The sequence below is a fragment of the Centropristis striata genome, chromosome 13 (assembly GCF_030273125.1).
Source record: "Centropristis striata isolate RG_2023a ecotype Rhode Island chromosome 13, C.striata_1.0, whole genome shotgun sequence".
Lineage (NCBI taxonomy): Eukaryota > Metazoa > Chordata > Actinopteri > Perciformes > Serranidae > Centropristis > Centropristis striata.
Window position 1 is genome coordinate 35,874 of NC_081529.1, and position 19,381 is coordinate 55,254.

Here is a 19,381-nt window from a genome sequence, read left to right on the forward strand (position 1 = left end):
AAATTACCAGAAAAGACACAAAATGACTAAAAAAGACACAAAATGACCAAAGAAAGACACAAAATGACAAAAAAAGACACAAAATGACCAAAAAATACACAAAATTACTAAAAAAAAAGACACAAAATGACAAAGAAAGACACAAAATGACCAAAACAGACATAAAAAAGACACAAAATGACTAAAAAGACACAAAATGACCCCAAAAAAGACACAAAAGGACTAAAAATAGACACAAAATGACTAAAAAAAGACACAAAAGTTGAAGTTGTGCTGAGAAAATACCAAACATGAGTATAGTAAATATTATGTGGTATATAAAGGGTAGATAGAGGGTTAAACCAGGAAGCAGCAGTGTGTCCCCGTGTCTCCTCACCGTCCTCTCCGGTGCGTCCTCTGAAGGAGTTGCTCCAGCCGCTCCAGGGACTCTCCGGGCCCCGGTAACGGTGGCGGAGCCTCAGCGTGTAGAAAGTGTCCGGCTTCAGGCGGCAAATGGTGAAGTTTTTGTCCGTCACGGTCACATTTTCTACCTGAAAAACAACAAATAGATAGATAAATAAGTGAGGATTAACTTGTGATGAAGCACATCTGTCTTTAATTCTTCAAATCTATTTATATATCAAAGCCTCAGCCTCAAGAGTTACATTGAATTCTTAAAGAAACTATTGTTTTCTTGCAGGCCTCCACAGTGTGCAGATTGCAAAAAAATGGTTTAAAAACCAGATCAAACAGTAAATCTGAGGGAAATGATCTTGCTGCATGGACAGATAATTTACCTTGACAAGATTTATTAAATTAAGATTATTAAATCTAGAAATAAGCATGTTGAACACTTAAAATAAGAAATTAACTCTTAAAACAACAATTAAACTGACAATTATTTGTTTCTTACCAAGATAATAAAAACTTTTTGTGTCTTTTTTTGTCTTTTTGTGCCTTTTACTGTTTTTTTTATTCTTTTTAGGTCTTTTGGGGTAATTTTACATCTTTTGTTTCTTTCTTGATCTTTTTGTGTCTTTTTTTTGTGTCTTTTTTGGTCTTTTTTGGTAATTTTGTGTCTTTTTTGTGTCTTTTTTGTGTCTTTTTTGGTAATTTTGTGTCTTTTTACATCTTTTGGTCACAAAATGACCAAAAAAGACAAAAAATGTACAAAAGAGATAAAGTAAAGCTGCCAGCAGTGATGAACTGGCCCGAGCAGAGTGACCTGATGATTATTTGGTTCTTACCAAGATAAAAAAAACAACTTTAGATTTAGAACACAAAAAGGCACAAAAAGACAAAAAAAAAACAAACACACAAAACACACACACACACACACACACACACACACAAAGAGACTCAAAAAGATGTAAAATCACCAAAAAAAGAGTTTTGAAAGGTGCAACATGAAGCATTTTCCTAACAGTAAATCTTTATAGTATATTATTTATTAGCCGGTTGTGAACCAGCTGTTAGATTTTGTGATCTTCTGCAGCTCAGAAGATGAAATAACCGGGCGGTGGAGGACAGAGCAAACAGGAAGGCTGTGGTTTAAAGGTGTGAGATCTGGCCTCCTGCACCTCTGATGTGTGATGTTTTCATACTTTGTGTTGTGAATAAATGTGTTGCATCATGCTGCTGCATGTGATTTTATCTGTGTTTGTGTTTGGGAGTGGCACACCTGCCACTCCTGATCTGGACCTGGGATCTCCTCTGATTTCTGATTTTTGTCATTTTGTGTCTCTTTTGGTCATTTTGTGTCTTTTTTTGGTCACTTTGTATCATTTTGTGTCTTTTTTTTGTCATCTTGTGTCCTTTTTGTGTCTTTTGTGTCTTTTTGTCTCTGTTTTTGGTCATTTTTTGAGTCATTTTGTGTCCTTTTTTGGTAATTTTTTGTCTTTTTTGGTCATTTTTTTTAGTCATTTTGTGTCTTTTGTCTCTTTTTTGGACATTTTGTCTTTTCTGTCTTTTTGTGTCTTTTGGTCTCTGTTTTTGGTCATTTTTTTTGTCTTTTTTTGGTCATTTTGTGTCTTTTTGTCTCTTTTTTGGTCATTTTGTGTCTTTTTTTGGTCACTTTGTATCATTTTGTCATTTTTTTGTCATTTTGTGTCCTTTTTTGTCTTTTTGTGTCTTTTTGTCTCTGTTTTTGGTCATTTTTTGTCTTTTGTTTTAGTCATTTTGTGTCTTTTTATCTCTTTTTTGGTCATTTTGTGTCTTTTTATGTCTTTTTTTGGTCATTTTGTGTCCTTTTTTGTCTTTTTTTGTCTTTTTGTCTCTGTTTTTGTTAATTTTTTGTCTTTTCTTTAGTCATTTTGTGTCTCTTTGTCTCTTTTTTGGTCATTTTGTGTCCTTTTTTGTCTTTTTGTGTCTTTTTTGTCTTTTTGTCTCTGTTTTTGGTGACTTTTTTTTTTTTTTTTAGTCATTTTTTGTCTTTTTGTGTCTTTTTTTGGTCATTTTGTTTCTTTTTGTCCATGTTTTTGGTGATTTTTGTCTTTTTTTGTCATTTTGTGTCTTTTTGTGTCTTTTTTGGTCATTTTGTGTCTTTTTATGTCTTTTTTTGGTCATTTTGTGTCCTTTTTGTCTTTTTGTGTCTTATTGTCTCCGTTTTTGGTCATTTTTTGTCTTTTTTTTAGTCATTTTGTCTCTTTTTTGGTCATTTTGTGTCTTTTTTTGGGTCATTTTGTGTCCATTTTTGTGTCTTTTTGTCTCTGTTTTTGTTCATTTTTTGTCTTTTTTTTTTTTTAGTCGTTTTGTGCGTTTTTGTCTCTTTTTTGGTCATTTTTTGTCTTTTTTTTAGTCATTTTGTCTTTTTTTTAGTCATTTTGTGTCTTTTTTAAATCTCTGTTTGTGTTTGTGAGTGGCCCACCTGCCCATGTGGGCTGATCTGGATTTGGGATGTCAGGTCTCCTCCTCTGACTTCACTGTCAGAAACAGAAAACTCTGTATTGACGGGACTCCAGGTGACATTCAGACAGTCAGGACCCAGAGACTCCACTCTGTTCACAGTCACAGGAGGCATTTTCACTGAGAGACACAGAGAAACAGAGTGAGACACAGGAAGGAGAGGAACAATAAAGAAAGGTGAAGTGTTGGACTCTTACTCTCCATCCTCCCAGACTGGCAGCGAGCTTCAGACCAGACGCTGTGATTGGCTGCCTGAGCTCTGATCATTATACAGAAGCAGTTTCTAACAGTGGTGCCCTGGAGTCCAGCTGTGCAGCTGCTGCCAGACGTGCTGCAGGTAAAATTCTTGATGCTTTTTACTCTGCAAATAAACACATAAACACACGCCCAAAAATAAATACAATGAGCACAACAACAGAGATAACACATCACACAAACAGCTCCAAAACCACAGAGACTAATAGATCGCTGTCACACAAATAGACGTGCATTGTTTGTTTTGCAGTCAACTTTGCATGCACTGCAAAAAACATGAAACTTACCAAGTATTTTATTCTTAAATCTAGCAATAGTAGCTTCATTATATTGTTTTGAGTATAATTTAACTACTGACCATAGCTTTATGTGCTTATTTTAACAACATGTGTCTTTTTGTAACTAAAATGAGTGAGTAACCTCTCTTCAGTCTTGACTAAAGGACTAAAAAAGACACAAAATGACACAAAAAAGACTGAAAATGACTAAAACAAGACACAAAATGACCAAAAAGACACAAAATGACCAAAAAAATACACAAAATGACTAAAAAAAGACACGAAATGACCAAAAAAAGACACAAAATGACCAAAAAAAGAAACAAAATGACTAAAAAAGACACGAAAAGACACAAAATGACCAAAAAAAGACACAAAATAACGAAAAAAGACACTAAATGACTAAAAAAAGACACAAAATGACTAAAAAAAGACACAAAAAGACACAAAATGACCAAAAAAAGACATGAAATGACCAAAAAAAGACACAAAATGACCAAAAAAAGAAACAAAATGACTAAAAAAGACACGAAAAGACACAAAATGACCAAAAAAGACACAAAAAGACCAAAAAAGACACTAAATGACTAAAAAAAGACACAAAATGACTAAAAAAAGACACAAAAAGACACAAAATGACCAAAAAAGACACAAAATGACAAAAAAAAGACATAGAAAGACACAAAAAGATACAAAAAGACACAAAAAAGAAACAAAATTACAAAAAAAAGAAACAAAAAGACACAAAATGACCAAAAAAGACACAAAATAACGAAAAAAGACACTAAATGACTAAAAAAAGACACAAAAAGACACAAAATGACCAAAAAAGACACAAAATGACCAAAAAAAGACATAGAAAGACACAAAAAGATACAAAAAGACACAAAAAAGAAACAAAATTACTAAAAAAAGAAACAAAAAGACACAAAATGACCCAAAAAAAAGACAAAAAATGACCAAAAAAAGACACAAAATGACCAAAAAAAGAAACAAAATGACTAAAAAAGACACAAAAAGACACAAAATGACCAAAAAAGACACAAAATAACGAAAAAAGACACTAAATGACTAAAAAAAGACACAAAATGATACAAAAAGACACAAAAAAGAAACAAAATTACTAAAAAAAGAAACAAAAAGACACAAAATGACCAAAAAAAAGACACAAAATGACCAAAAAAAGAAACAAAATGACTAAAAAAGACACAAAGACACAAAATGACCAAAAAAGACACAAAATAACGAAAAAAGACACTAAATTACTAAAAAAAGACACAAAAAGACACAAAATGACCAAAAAAGACACAAAATGTCTAAAAAAAAAGACACAAAATTACTAAAAAAAGAAACAAAACATCTAAAAAAAGACACAAAATAAGCGAAAAAGACAAGAAAAGAAAGAGGGTGAATAACCTCTTCACAGTGGTTTCAGTCTTGTGTAAATACTTGTTTTTAGGAGTGACATTGAGCTTTATCATGCTTTTCAATCTGTTGACTGTGACTTTTATCATGCGCCTGCATCAAACACAACGTCTGAGCGTCTCACGCATGTCAGATCCAACGCTGATTACCAAACCAAGTGTTTGCATGCAGCAGGCAGACTTCAACACAAATGTTGGCACAAACTGCACACATGCAAAAACACAACGGTTTCTATAGATAAAGACACATTGGAAAGCATGACTTTAGATCTGTCAACAGGATGCAATGTTCAGTGTTCATTAGCATTCTGCAACACAACGAAATGCTGCAGGACCAAGAAAGACACAAAAGGACCAAAAAAAAGACACAAAATGATCCAAACAAAACACACAAATGACCAAAAAAGACACAAAATGACCAAAAAAGACACAAAATGACTAAAAAAAGACACAAAATGACCAAAAAAAAGACACAAAATGACCAAAAAAAGACACAAAATGATCAAAACAAAACACACAAATGACCAAAAAAGACACAAAATGACCAAAAAAGACACAAAACGACTAAAAAAAGACACAAAATGACCAAAAAGACACAAAATGACAAAAAAGACACAAAATGACCAAAAAAGACACAAAATTACTAAAAAAAGACACAAAATTAACAAAAAAAGACACAAAATGATCAAAACAAACCACACAAATGACCAAAAAAGACACAAAATGACCAAAAAAGACACAAAACGACTAAAAAAAGACACAAAATGACAAAAAAAGACACAAAATGATCAAAACAAAACACACAAAATGACCAAAAAAAGACACAAAATGACAAAAAAGACACAAAATGACAAAAAAGACACAAAATGACCAAAAAAGACACAAAATTACTAAAAAAAGACACAAAATTACCAAAAAAAGACACAAAATGATCAAAACAAACCACACAAATGACCAAAAAAGACACAAAATGACCAAAAAAGACACAAAATTACTAAAAAAAAGACACAAAATTACCAAAAAAAGACACAAAATTACCAAAAAAGACACAAATTTACCAAAAAAAGACACAAAATGACCAAAAAAAGACACAAAATGATCAAAACAAAACACACAAAATTACCAAAAAAGACACAAAATGACCAGAAAAGATACAAAATGACTAAAAAATGACCAAAAAAAGACGCAAAATGACACAAAATTACTAAAAAAAGACACAAATAGACACAAAATAAGACACAAAATGACCAAAAAAGACACAAAAAGACCAAGAAAGACACAAAATTACCAAAAAAAGACACAAAATTACCAAGAAAGACAAAAAAATACCAAAAAATATACAAAATGACAAAAAAAGACACAAAATGATCAAAACAAAACACACAAAATGACCAAAAAAAGACCAAAAAAGACCAAGAAAGACACAAAATGACCAAAAAAGACACAAAATGACTAAACAAAGACACAAAATGACCAAAAAAGACACAAAATGACTAAACAAAGACACAAAATGACCAAAAAAAGACACAAAATGACCAAAAAAGACACAAAATGACCAAAATATTAATATTTGCATATTAAAAACTAAAGTATGTTCTTACTGCTGGCGGTCTACTGAGATGCTCTTCAGTGAGTCACACATGCTGCAGGAACAGAATAAATGTTTGGTTATTGATCAGCTTGTTGGAATATAAAGTTATGAACCTGCATGTTCTCTGGATCATTAGTGACGGGAAAAAAACTTTAATCACAACAGATTTAACCTCCATCAAGATCACGTTTATTTCTAGAGAACCTTATACACAACCAGGGTTGACCAAAATGCTTTACATAACTGAATATCAACAAAAAAAATCAAAAAGATACATAAATTAATAACAATAAAATCAGAGAAAATGTTTTAAAAAAGACAGTTTCATCTAGTAATATATGATATGAGATGTACAAACCAGCACAGAAACAACTTTCTTTTTATTTTTATAATTACTTAAAAAAGAAAAACAAAATGACCAAAAAAGACACAAAATTATTAAAAAAAGAAACGAAATTACCCAAAAAGGACACAAAATTACTAAAAAAAGGACACAAAATTATTTTAAAAAGACACAAAATTACAAAAAAGGCACAAAATTGCCAAAAAAAGACACAGAATTATTAAAAAAGACACAAAATTAAAAAAAAACACAGATTTACCAAAAAAAAAGACATAAAATTATCAAAAAACACAAAAAATTATTTAAAAAAAGAAACAAAATTACAAAAAAGACACAAAATGACCAAAAAAAGACACACAGAAAGCACAGAAACAGCTTTCTTCTCAGACAGGTTCTAAAGCCTGGGAGAAAAAGTGAGTTTTAAGAGAAGATTTAAAAATGTCCAAAGTCTCTGACGACTGTATCTGCAGCTGTAAACTCTTCCACAGCTGCAGAAGATCCATCACCTTTATTTTAGTTTTTAGCATTTAGGCTCATCCAGGTAGGACTCATTAGACCTCAGAGCTCTGGTCGGTCTGTGAACATGTTTGAGTTCAGCTAAATTCGTTTAAAATGTTAAAAACAAACATCAGGATCTTAAAATCCATTCTGAGACGGACAGGAAGCCAGTCAGAGAGGCAGAACTGGAGATGTGAAAAAAAAATACACAAAATGACTAAAAAAATACACAAAATGACTAAAAAAAGACACGAAATGACCAAAAAAAGACACAAAATGACCAAAAAAGACACAAAATGACCAAAAAAATACACAAAATGACTAAAAAAAGACACAAAATGACCAAAAAAGACACAAAATGACCAAAAAAACCAACAAAATGACTAAAAAAAGACACGAAATGACCAAAAAAAGACACAAAATGACCAAATAAAGACACAAAATGACTAAAAAGACACGAAATGACCAAAAAAATACACAAAATGACTAAAAAAAGACACGAAATGACCAAAAAAGACACAAAATGACCAAAAAAATACACAAAATGACTAAAAAAAGACACAAAATGACCAAAAAAATACACAAAATGACTAAAAAAAGACACGAAATGACCAAAAAAAGACACAAAATGACTAAAAAGACACAAAAAGACCAAAAAAGACACAAAATGACCAAAAAAAGAAACAAAATGACTAAAAAAGACACGAAAAGACTTTTGCCGTAATCTTCCTGCGTTTTTAATATGGCAGCCAATGAGGCTGTTGGTGGTGTTGGTGGATCATCTGTGCGTCCTACGCCCAAACTATAACTCTGACAGCTTTACCAGAGGATTGTGAGGGAGAAGACTAATTTTCCTACGTTTCTATGTATAAATTATTTCTGTAGAGTGGAATTTGCGGCCTGGAGCGCAGTTTTCAAATTTATTTTTTGACAGTTTCTTCTCTCCCTCTACACTCTGGTGATGATGTCACACACTGTGACACGAACATTCCGTGCAATACACACCCATTATAATCTCAGAATTTCTCCAAAAATGATCATGGTCATTGAACAGGGATTGATAAAAAACTATATGACCTATCGAAACGTGGATTAATACACCGATACACAAGACTTGTGTCTACTGTTTAAAGTTTAAATGGAGTCTCTAGGTGAAATTATGCCGGAGAAGTAGACGTTTAAAAATCTGCAATTATTGTTCTTTTTCGCTCATTTTTTGTCGGCCGTCCCATTCACTTCAATGCAAAATTTTGGGCAGTTTTAACGCTTTATACGCTTTAACGTATAAGTGAGATCAAAAATTGCATTTTGAATGGGTTTCAATGGCTCATTTTACGCACTCAACCTCCAACAAACCCCCCAAAAAAGAATTATAAAATTTCTTCAGATTATGTTTATTTAGTCTATTTTAAGCTGAAAAACCCTCCAAACATTGTTATCTAACTGATCATAATGTGACCGTAGAGGGTGAAGGGCGAGTTCTTCTACTTGGTAAAACCTCAACTTTCTAAGTATTAAACAAACAGAACAAACCAGATCTGATACCGATGATATTATCAGTCTGTTTCCTGCTACCAGCCTCTCACTGGAACATATTTTTAGCTCTAGAAAACCCCAGACATGGTAAATAAAAGCTCTTTCTCAAGTTCTCATAAAAACTGTGAATTAAACCTGTTTGTCATCTTCTCTCTAACTATCTCTGTCACAACTTTTTATTAATAATAAACCATTAAGAACTTTAGAGATACACTAACATGAAATGATTGGTGGCACAAATTTTAAACAAATTAAAGATCTTCTGTAGAGACAGAACATATTCAAATAAAAAATTAGCATTTTGACACAGTGAATGTTCTGCTACACGTCGCCCAAAAAGTTGGAATAAAATATATATATTTTTTACTTCTTTCCATGAAATTATTCTGACATTGTGATTTATTATTGACGGATAAAATGAATATCTTCTCAAAACGTAATGAATCAATCTTTTCCAAACATATCACAATGAAAATTGAATTGATGAAAAAGACACAAAATTATTAAAAAAAGACACAAAATTACCAAAAAATACACAATATTATTTAAAAAAGACACAAAATTACCAAAAAAGACACAAAATTATTCAAAAAGACACAAAATTATTCAAAAAAGACACCAAAGTACCAAAAAATACACAAAATTATTTAAAAGACACAAAATTATTTAAAAAAGACACAAAATTACCAAAAAATACACAAAATTATTTTAAAAAGACACAAAATTACCAAAAAAGACACAAAATTATTCAAAAAAGACATATAATTACCTAAAAAAGACACAAAATTATTAAAAAAGACACAATTATTTAAAAAAGACACAAAATTACCTAAAAAGACACAAAATTATTAAAACAGACACAAAATTACCAAAAAAAAGACACAAAATTACCAAAAAAGACACAAAATTATTAAAAAAGACACAAAATTATTCAAAAAGACACAAAATTATTCAAAAAAGACACAAAATTACCAAAAAATACACAAAATTATTTAAAAAAGACACAAAATTACAAAAAAAGACACAAAATGATCAAAAAAGACAAAAAATTATTTAAAAAAAGAAACAAAATTACAAAAAGAAACAAAATGACCAAAAAAGACACTCAATTATTAAAAAGACACAAAATTATTTAAAAAAGACACAAAATTATATGTAAAAAAATAAATCACAAAAAAGACACAAAATGACCAAAAAAAGACACAGAATTTTTTAAAAAAGATACGAAATTACCAAAAAAAAAGGACACAGAATTGTCAAAAAAAGACACAAAATTACAACCCCAATCACATCAGAGATGAGACATGACAAACTCAGAACAAAAAAAAACGTATTTACACAGCTGTGATTGCAGCAAGTCTATAAAAATGTTGCATTATGACAAAAACATGACATTTAAAGGGTTAAAATATTCAAAAATCAACTAGTGTTTGATATCAATTATTAGGTCAGATGTAAGTGAAAATAAATCAGTACATTGAAAGTAGAATATCATAATGTATAATATTTTTATAGCTTGTTTTTTAGGAGCGTATTTTATGCGTTAAGCAGTAAAAGTGTGCATAAACATTGACCTGAGGGTTATGATAGTGTGTGTTTTGTTGTCTGAAAGCTCCTTGATGAGTCGACTGATGAAATGTTCTTTATCACAAAGATCACATTTAGTTTATTCTGTCACTGCTGAACAATCTGTCCTGCTGCTCTTCATTCAGCTAGAACACTTCGTCTGTGGTTGGAGATTATTTCACACATCAACACAGTTAGGATGGTTTTTGTTTTCTTCAACATCTTGTTCATTTTAATGTCTGGTTCAACTAAAGGTTCATTTGTTTGGACAAATATAATGATAACAACAAAAACAGCTGATAAGAGTTTAATTTAAGAGCTGATATCTAGACATTTAACATGGTTTTATTGATCATGATTTTGGTTATGATCAAGAATGTTTCCATGAGAAAATAGATGCAAAAATGACCGAAAAATGACACAAAATGATTGAAATAGAAACAAATTGATCAAATATAGATGTAAAAATGATCAAAAAAGACACAAAATGACAGGAAAAAAACTAAATTACTTAAAAAAGAAACAAAATGACCAAAAAAGACACAAAATTATTTAAAAAAAGACACAAAATTATTTTAAAAAAAGACACAAAATGACCAAAAAAAGACACAAAATTACTAAAAAAGAAACAAAATTATTTTAAAAAGACACATAAAGATACAAAATGACCAAAAAAAGACACAAAATAACGAGAAAAGACACAAAATGACCAAAAAAAGACACAAAATTATTTAAAAAAGACACAAAAAGACACAAAATGACTAAAAAAAGACACAAAAAGACACTAAATGACCAAAAAAGACAAAAAATGACCGAAAGACACAAAATTATAAAAAATAAAGACACAAAATTATTTTAAATAAGACACAAAATGACCAAAAAAGACACAGAATTACCAAAAAAGACACAAAATGACTAAAAAAAGACACAAAAAGACACTAAATGACCAAAAAAGACACAAAATAACGAAAAAAGACACTAAATGACCAAAAAAGACAAAAAATGACAAAAAATGACCGAAAGACACAAAATTATAAAAAATAAAGACACAAAATTATTTTTAAAAAGACACAAAATGACCAAAAAAGACACAGAATTACCAAAAAAGACACAAAATGACTAAAAAAAGACACAAAATGACTAAAAAAAAGACAAAATTACCATAAAAAGTAATTAAAGGGACCTTCCACACACAACACAGTAAAGTGCCATTCATATAAAACTCACATTAAACTTTCATATCAAGGTGAGGGCCACAAAATATCATCACGAGGGCCACAATTCAGAAAAATACAGTCACGGAAAAAATGATTAGACCCTTGTTTGCTTTAATTTCTTGTTCATTTTAATGCCTGATACAACTAAAGGTTCATTCAAAAGCCTCAATAATAACTGTAGTTTAGTTTTAAAGTCTGTGGTGGTCTAACCAAACAGATTAACACCTCGTTTCATGAATATAAGACGGTATTTTAAATGTTTGTGGAGGTGTCGTCCTCCAGCTGGATCTGTTGTCTCTGAAGGACGAATCAGATTCTTGTTCTGTGGAAGCAGCTGCAGCTTTTGTTTCTCTGTCATCTATTCAGTTTTCTTCTTGTTAACAAATCAAATGAAACCAACAATGTTCTCGTCTGTCTCTCTTTATTCTTTCTGTCTGAACATTTAAAACCTTTTAGAAAATGCTTCACAAATGTCAAGTTTCACTTTTGAAAAAAAAAGGCTCATCAATCATTTTCTAAACAGCTGATCACTATTCTGTCCTACAAAGTCTAACTGCAGTAAATATATTTATGGTCGAAATTGAGTTAAAACTAAAAAATGAACTCTTTGATGTCTGTTTTATCTTGTCATAAAGTTTTAGATTTCAATTTTGCTTTATTTCAGAGAAATAATGATACAAAAACCACAAAATCCAACTCAAAACCAAGCAGTAATTGCACTTACCACAGTCTGCTTTGGATATATAAACTAATTTAAACATTAAAATAATAGAAATTATAATTATTTGAAAGGGAAATTATTATCTAGATAGTGATGAAGTAAAAAAAGTTAGATAAAATTATATTAAGACTAAAATATAACATTTCTTTATATTTTAATGTCCTTGTGTTATTTCCAGCTCGGCTCCTGCAGTAAAGCTAAAATACACCGTGTACAAACTATAGTTACTCTTAAGGTTAAACACGTAAAATGTGCCATTGAAACCCATTCAAAATGCAATTTTTTAATCTCTTTTTTGACAACAGATCCAGCTGGAGGACGACTTAAGTGTCTGGCAGCATCGACACCTCCAGAAACATTTAAAATACGTCTTATATTTATGAAACGAGGTGTTAATCTCTTTGGTTAGACCACCACAGACTTTAAAACTAAACTACAGTTATTATTGAAGCTTTTCATGGCCTAAAAAGACAAATGTTCCTTTTGTTGTATCAGGCATTAAAATTAACAAGAAATTAAAGAAAACAAAGGTCTAATCATTTTTTCCATGACTGTATTTTTCTGAATTGTGGCCCTCGTAATGATATTTTGTGGCCCCCACCTTGAGACCTTGAAAATTACTAAAAAAAAGACACAAAATTACTAAAAAAAGACACAAAATGACAGAAAAAAACTAAATTACTTAAAAAAAGACACAAAATGACCAAAAAAAGACAGAAAATTACAAAAAAAGACACAAAATTACCAAAAAAGACAATTTTTTTTTTAAAAAGACACAATTTTTTTTAAAAAAGACAATTTTTTTTTAAAAAAGACAATTTTTTTTAAAAAAAAGACACAAAATTACCAAAAAGACACAAAATTACCAAAAAAGACACAAAGTTATTTAAAAAAAGACACAAAATGACCCAAAAAAGACACAAAGTTATTTAAAAAAAGACACAAAATGACCCAAAAAAAGACACAAAATTGTTTTAAAAAGACGCAAAATTATTAGAAAAAGACACGAAATTGCCAAAAAAGACACAAAATTACTAAAAAAGACACAAAATTACCAAAAAAGACACAAAATTACCAAAAAAGCACTTTGGTCCACTGAGGTTGTTGTTAAATGTCTATAAATTAACTTTGACCTGACTATTTCTACTCAATCAAAATCAACCCTAGACAACACAAATATACTAAAGAATATATAAAAACTAGAAAATTTCCTCTGGGGAAATTTTGAAAGGGCCACGGGGGCTACTGCCGGTGTGTGTACACTATGATGAGATTCTTCAGAGATTTCAAACTATGCCCTTTAACCTCAAAATGTGTGTGTGTGTGTGTGTGTGTGTGTGTGTGTGTGTGTGTGTGTGTGTGTGTATCTGTAACTGTAATCACATCAAAGATCAAAGCAATCAACAGAAATAACTGACACCTGTTAATGAAAGAGTGACAGCAGCCAGAGGTGGACAGACTGGAATTTCTGGCCTCGAACAGAAAGCATTTTTGTTAAAACCATAATACCTATCATTGATCCGACTTCACTTTGAGCGTCCTGAGTTCTTCCTGAACGTCTACATATGTTTTTTTTTTAAGAAAAATGAAAAAATAGCTTTGTTAGAGCAATCCAAAAAAACTTTAAAATCTCACTTTTTCCGAAATCTTCCTGCGTTTTTAATATGGGAGCCAATGAGGCTGTTGGTGGTGTTGGTGGTGCATCTGTGCGTCCTACGCCCAAACTATAACTCTGACAGCTTTACCAGAGGATTGTGAGGGAGAAGACTAATTTTCCTACGTTTCTATGTATAAATTATTTCTGTAGAGTGGAATTTGCGGCCTGGAGAGCAGTTTTAAAATGTATTTTTCGACAGTTTTACCTCTCCCTCTACACTCTGGTGATGATGTCACACACTGTGACACGAACATTCCGTGCAATACACACCCATTATAATCTCAGAATTTCTCCAAAAATGATCATGGTCATTGAACAGGGATTGACAAAAAACTATATGACCTATCGAAACGTGGATTAATACACCGATACACAAGACTTGTGTCTACTGTTTAAAGTTTAAATGGAGTCTCTAGGTGAAATTATGCCGGAGAAGTAGACGTTTAAAAATCTCCAATTATTGTTCTTTTTCCCTCATTTTTTGTCGCCCGTCCCATTCATTTCAATGCAAAACTTTGGGCAGTTTTTCACGACTTACAGCGCGAAAAATTTGTATTCTGTAGAGAAAAGTAATAGCACACCGATCCCGATCAAACCGCACGTTTTGATATATAATTTGTCCTGCAACTCTTCAAGTTGTAGGACTAGTAGCGGGACGAAATTGCGTCCGGAAGAGGAAGAAGAAGAAATCTCAAAAATTAGAAAAAATATGCATTTTTCAGTGAACTGAGCAGCCCTGAGTAATAAATGCTGACTTGTGAGATAATAAAAGAATGTTACTTTATGGCCGACCGTGTACATCAGGGGTCTCAAACTCAAATTACCTGGGGGTCGCTGGAGGAAGTATCAAAATGACCAAAAAAAGACACAAAATGACAGAAAAAAATACACAAAATGACTGAAAAACACTAAATTACTTTAAAAAAACAAAATGACCAAAAAAAAAAAAAAAATTACCCAAAAAAGACACAAAATTATCTAAAAAAAGACACAAAATTACCCAAAAAAAGACACAAAATGACAAAAAAAGACAAAAAATGACCCAAAAAGGCACAAAAGGACAGAAAAAACAAAATTACTTTAAAAAGAAACAAAATGACCAAAGGAAGACACAAAATGACCAAAAAAAGACACAAAAAAGACACAAAAAAGACACAAAAAAGACACAAAATGACCCAAAAATACAGAAAAATTACTAAAAAAGAGATAATAAATAATGTTCTAACTCACCTGAAGACCAGGTGGACCTCCAGCGTGTAGTTGGTGGTCCGAGTGTCTCCGGCCTCCCAGTGACACGTCACGTTGGCTCGAGTCTGGAACTCACAGCGTTTGAGTCTCGGGGGCCGAAGTTCAGAGGAGGAGGAGGAGGAGGAGGAGGAGGAGGAGGAGGAAGAGGAGGCGGAGGTGGAGGAGGTGGGAGGAAAAGCTGCTGGCGGAGAGAGGAGACGCTGAGCGGCATGTAGAGACACATACTGTTAGTAATACAGGAGAAATTCATTATTAAACTATCAGGACATTCTTTCAGATCAGAAACAAAAACATCTGCATGCAGAAACTAACAGGGCAGACAGACCAAAGTTATTATAGTTAATGAAAACTAACCACATAACAAAAACTAGAATGGAATAAACATTTTCATTAACCCTTAATAGGACTGTTTGAAATACTTGCAAATTCAAAATGTCAACCCTACACGGTAATAAATTATTCTGTAGTCATTTCATTAGTCATGTCATTTTTTTGTTTTGTTTTTTTGTCATTTTTTTGTGTTTTTTTAATGTGTTTTTTGTGTGTCCTTTGTAATATTTTTAGTGGGTTTTTTTGCGTGTTTTTTGTAGTCTTAGTGGTTTTATGTATTTTTTGTAAAAAAAAAAAAAAAAAATGTATGTGTTTTATGTGTGTTTTTTGTAATTTTTGGTGTTTTTTTAAATGTTTGTGTTTTTTTTGTAATATTTTTTATGTGTTTTATGTTTGTTTTTTGTAAATTTTTGTCTTTTTTTGTAAAAAAAAAAAAAATTTACGTGTTTTATGTGTGTTTTTTGTAATTTTCTTGTGTTTTTTTTAAAATGTTTGTGTTTTTTTTGTAATATTTTTTATGTGTTTTATGTTTGTTTTTTGTAATTTTTTTTGCATTTTTTGTGTTTTTTTTATTTTTGTGTTTTTTGTGATATTTTTTGTGTGTTTGTGTGTTCAAATTGTTGATCCAGTAAGTCAAAATGAAAATAATAGTCAGGTCAGATATAGGTGAGGTTGTGCTAAAAACAATCATACCAACACGCCATTAATTTTACATTAAAATGCTATATTTTTACAGCAAAACTGTGTGTTTTGATGACATAATTCAAAGTTTTGTGCTATTTACCAAATATTTCTGATACAATCTGACAGTGTTTTACTGTAATTACTACAAACATTCTTTTTATTTTTAAATATTGGCCTTGAGAACAATGAACAGGAATCATTACACAACATAAAGCCCTCAGGAGTGTTTTTCTATGGAATAACTTTCCCCAGTTAATCATCCCGTCTCTGTGAGCCAACAATGCTAACCGCTAAACCAGCGTATAGTTTGTGTCAATCATCATCAATCAATGTCGTCCAACCGTGACAGATGATTCATCTTCTGCCAAATAAATATGAATATGTTGCAATAGTTATTCAGCCCGAGGTTCAAACAGACGAGACTGGACAAGAAGCTTCCTCTGACTTTTAGAACTCATCTTTAGCTGAATGTTAAACTTTAGCTGACTTTTAAAACTCCGGTTGGCACCTTTTTCATGTGGTGGAATCACTTCAAAGACATTAATACAGTTGATTTATTGTTTACTTCCCTTAAACCACACTGACAATTAATTGTTTCTTACCAAGATAATAAATAAACTTATTCTAAGCTAGAAAGATGAGGTAAGATTAAGATCAAACAGTAAATCTGAGGGAAATGAACTTTTTATGTCTTTATTTTGTGATTTTACGTCTTTTGTGTCGTTTTTGTGTGTTTTTTTTGTGCGTTTTTGTGTCTTTCTATGTCTTTTTTGGTCATTTTACATCTTTTTGTGTCTTTATGTGTACTTTTTTGCGTTTTTTTGGGGTCTTTTTCTTCTTTTTTGGGTCTTTTTGTGTCTTTTTACATCTTCTTTTGGTCACATAATGACCAAAAAAGACAAAAAATGTACAAAAGAGATAAATGAAAGCAGCCAGCAGTGATGAACTGGCCCGAGCAGAGTAAAAAAAAAAAACTTTAGATTTAGAAGTGTTAGATAATTGATCTTGTTTTAAGAGTTAATTTCTTATTTTAAGCTAGAAAGATAAGGTAAGATTAAGATCAAACAGTAAATCTGAGGGAAATGATCTTGCTGCATGGACAGATAATTTACCTTGACAAGATTTATTAAATTAAGATTATTAAATCTAGAAATGAGCATGTTGAACACTTAAAATAAGAAATTAACTCTTAAAATAAGATAATTAAAGCTGCCAGCAGCCAGAAACTGGAGATAAAAAAGATGAAAAAAAACTTTTTGTGTCTTTTTTTGTGTTTTGTTGTCTTTTTATGTCTTTATTTTGTGATTTTACGTCTTTTGTGCCGTTTTTGTGTCTTTTTATGTCATTTTACATCTTTTTGGGTCTTTTTGTGTCTTTTTACATCTTCTTTTGGTCACAAAATGACCAAAAAAGACAAAAAATGTACAAAAGAGATAAATTAAAGCTGCCAGCAGTGATGAACTGGCCCGAGCAGAGTGACCTGTGTATTTTTTGGTCATTTTACGTCTTTTTTGTGTCTTTTTTTGTGTCTTTTTTTGTGTCTTTTTTTGTGTCTTTTTTTGGTAATTTTGTGTCTTTTTACATCTTCTTTTGGTCAGAAAATCACCAAAAAAGACAAAAAATGTACAAAAGAGATCAAATTAAAGCTGCCAGCAGTGATGAACTGGCCCGAGCAGGGCCAGTTTATCTAAAAAACCTTTAGATTTAAAAGTGTTAGATCATTTATCTGGTTTTAAGAGTTAATTTCTTATTTTAAGCGTTCAACATGCTTATTTCTAGATTTAATAATCTTAATTTAATAAATCTTGTCAAGGTAAATTATCTGTCCATGCAGCAAGATCATTTCCCTCAGATTTACTGTTTGATCTGGTTTTTAGACTAAACACCTTTTTTTGCAGTGCAGCACTGTGGGGACTCTTTCTACCTGCACGTTTAAAAGGATAGTTTGTAAAAACGGGTGTTTTCCTCTGTAGATTGAGTGTTTTGATGCTTTCTTCGTATTCATATAACATCTAGAAACTGCTTTAAAATAAAAAAAAAAAAGACATGGAAGTCTTACTTTTAATCAGATGGGACCTTCAGAGATTGAAACATTAAGAGCTAATTTTGCCTTATGAAATTGACTCTTTAAAGCAGCAGAATTTAGATTGTTGTGGACAGAAAAGTCCTACTAATAACTGTTTATATTAACAGGAAATGCTGATGATGCGTGAGAAACAGATAAAGAAGGGACAGTGTCAGAACCTGTTGAACCACCAGGATGAATACAACAGTGAGTTATTCTACTGTTTGACTTTATTATTTGCATAACGAATCATCCGTCTTGATTGATTTGTATCCGTTAACCACTAGCGGCATTCACAGATCTTCTCGTGGTTAAACTCGTATTATATTTATGTATTGTGGTGTATTTTCTGTTACTTTTATTCATAAGTCCTCTGCTTTACTAAAAGGCCTCAGTATGACCTCCTGATCATGTACCAGCCGGTTTAAACCAGAAATAACCTGCCGTAGGATCTGGGATTCGTCACATATTAGAGGCGTTTGGAAACAGAAATATAAACAGTAAGAGTTGTATCCTTTTAGCCCTTTATCAGGCAAAGAACTATAATTGGTAACTTCAGGTAATATTTTGAGAAAAAAGTTGCAAATTTACGAGATTAAAGCGGCAAATCTACAAGAAAAAAAGTCGCAGATTTACGAGAAAAAAGTGGGAAAAAAGCTACTTTTTTCTCCCAGATTTGCCACTTTAAATCTCTTAAATCTGGGACTTTTTTTCTTGTAGATTTGCCGCTTTAATCTCGTAAACTTTTTTCTGAAAATATTATTTTCGTATGTTTTTTTTTTTTTTTACACATTCTGGCTGTATGTAATATCCTATGTGTTTTTGTAAATTTTTTGTGTTTTTTTGTAATTTTAATGTTTTTGGTGTGTTTTTAATGTGTGTTTTTTTTGTGTTTTTTCTCATTTTTGTGTGTGTTTCCATGTATTTTTTGTAAAAAAAAAAAAAAAAAAATGTGTTTTTTATTTATTTTTTGTGTTTTTTGTAATATTTTTGTGTGTGTTTTTTTGTTTTCAAAATGTTGATCCAGTAAGTCAAAATGAAAATAATAATCAGGTCATATAGGTGAGGTTGTGCTAAAAACAATG

General features: G+C 31.1%; 1 protein-coding gene across 1 annotated transcript in view; it reads right to left on the minus strand.

Moving 5' to 3' along the window:
* Nucleotides 1-19,381, minus strand: part of LOC131983881 (interleukin-6 receptor subunit beta) — a 59,743-nt gene that overhangs the window by 27,254 nt on the left and 13,108 nt on the right. Inside the window, exons 3-7 of the mRNA XM_059348709.1 lie at nucleotides 15,200-15,395; nucleotides 6,442-6,483; nucleotides 3,081-3,244; nucleotides 2,846-3,003; nucleotides 377-530 (exon numbers count right to left, since the gene is read on the minus strand). Of these exons, the coding sequence (XP_059204692.1) occupies nucleotides 377-530; nucleotides 2,846-3,003; nucleotides 3,081-3,244; nucleotides 6,442-6,483; nucleotides 15,200-15,395 (714 nt within the window). The remainder of the gene's footprint in view (nucleotides 1-376; nucleotides 531-2,845; nucleotides 3,004-3,080; nucleotides 3,245-6,441; nucleotides 6,484-15,199; nucleotides 15,396-19,381) is intronic.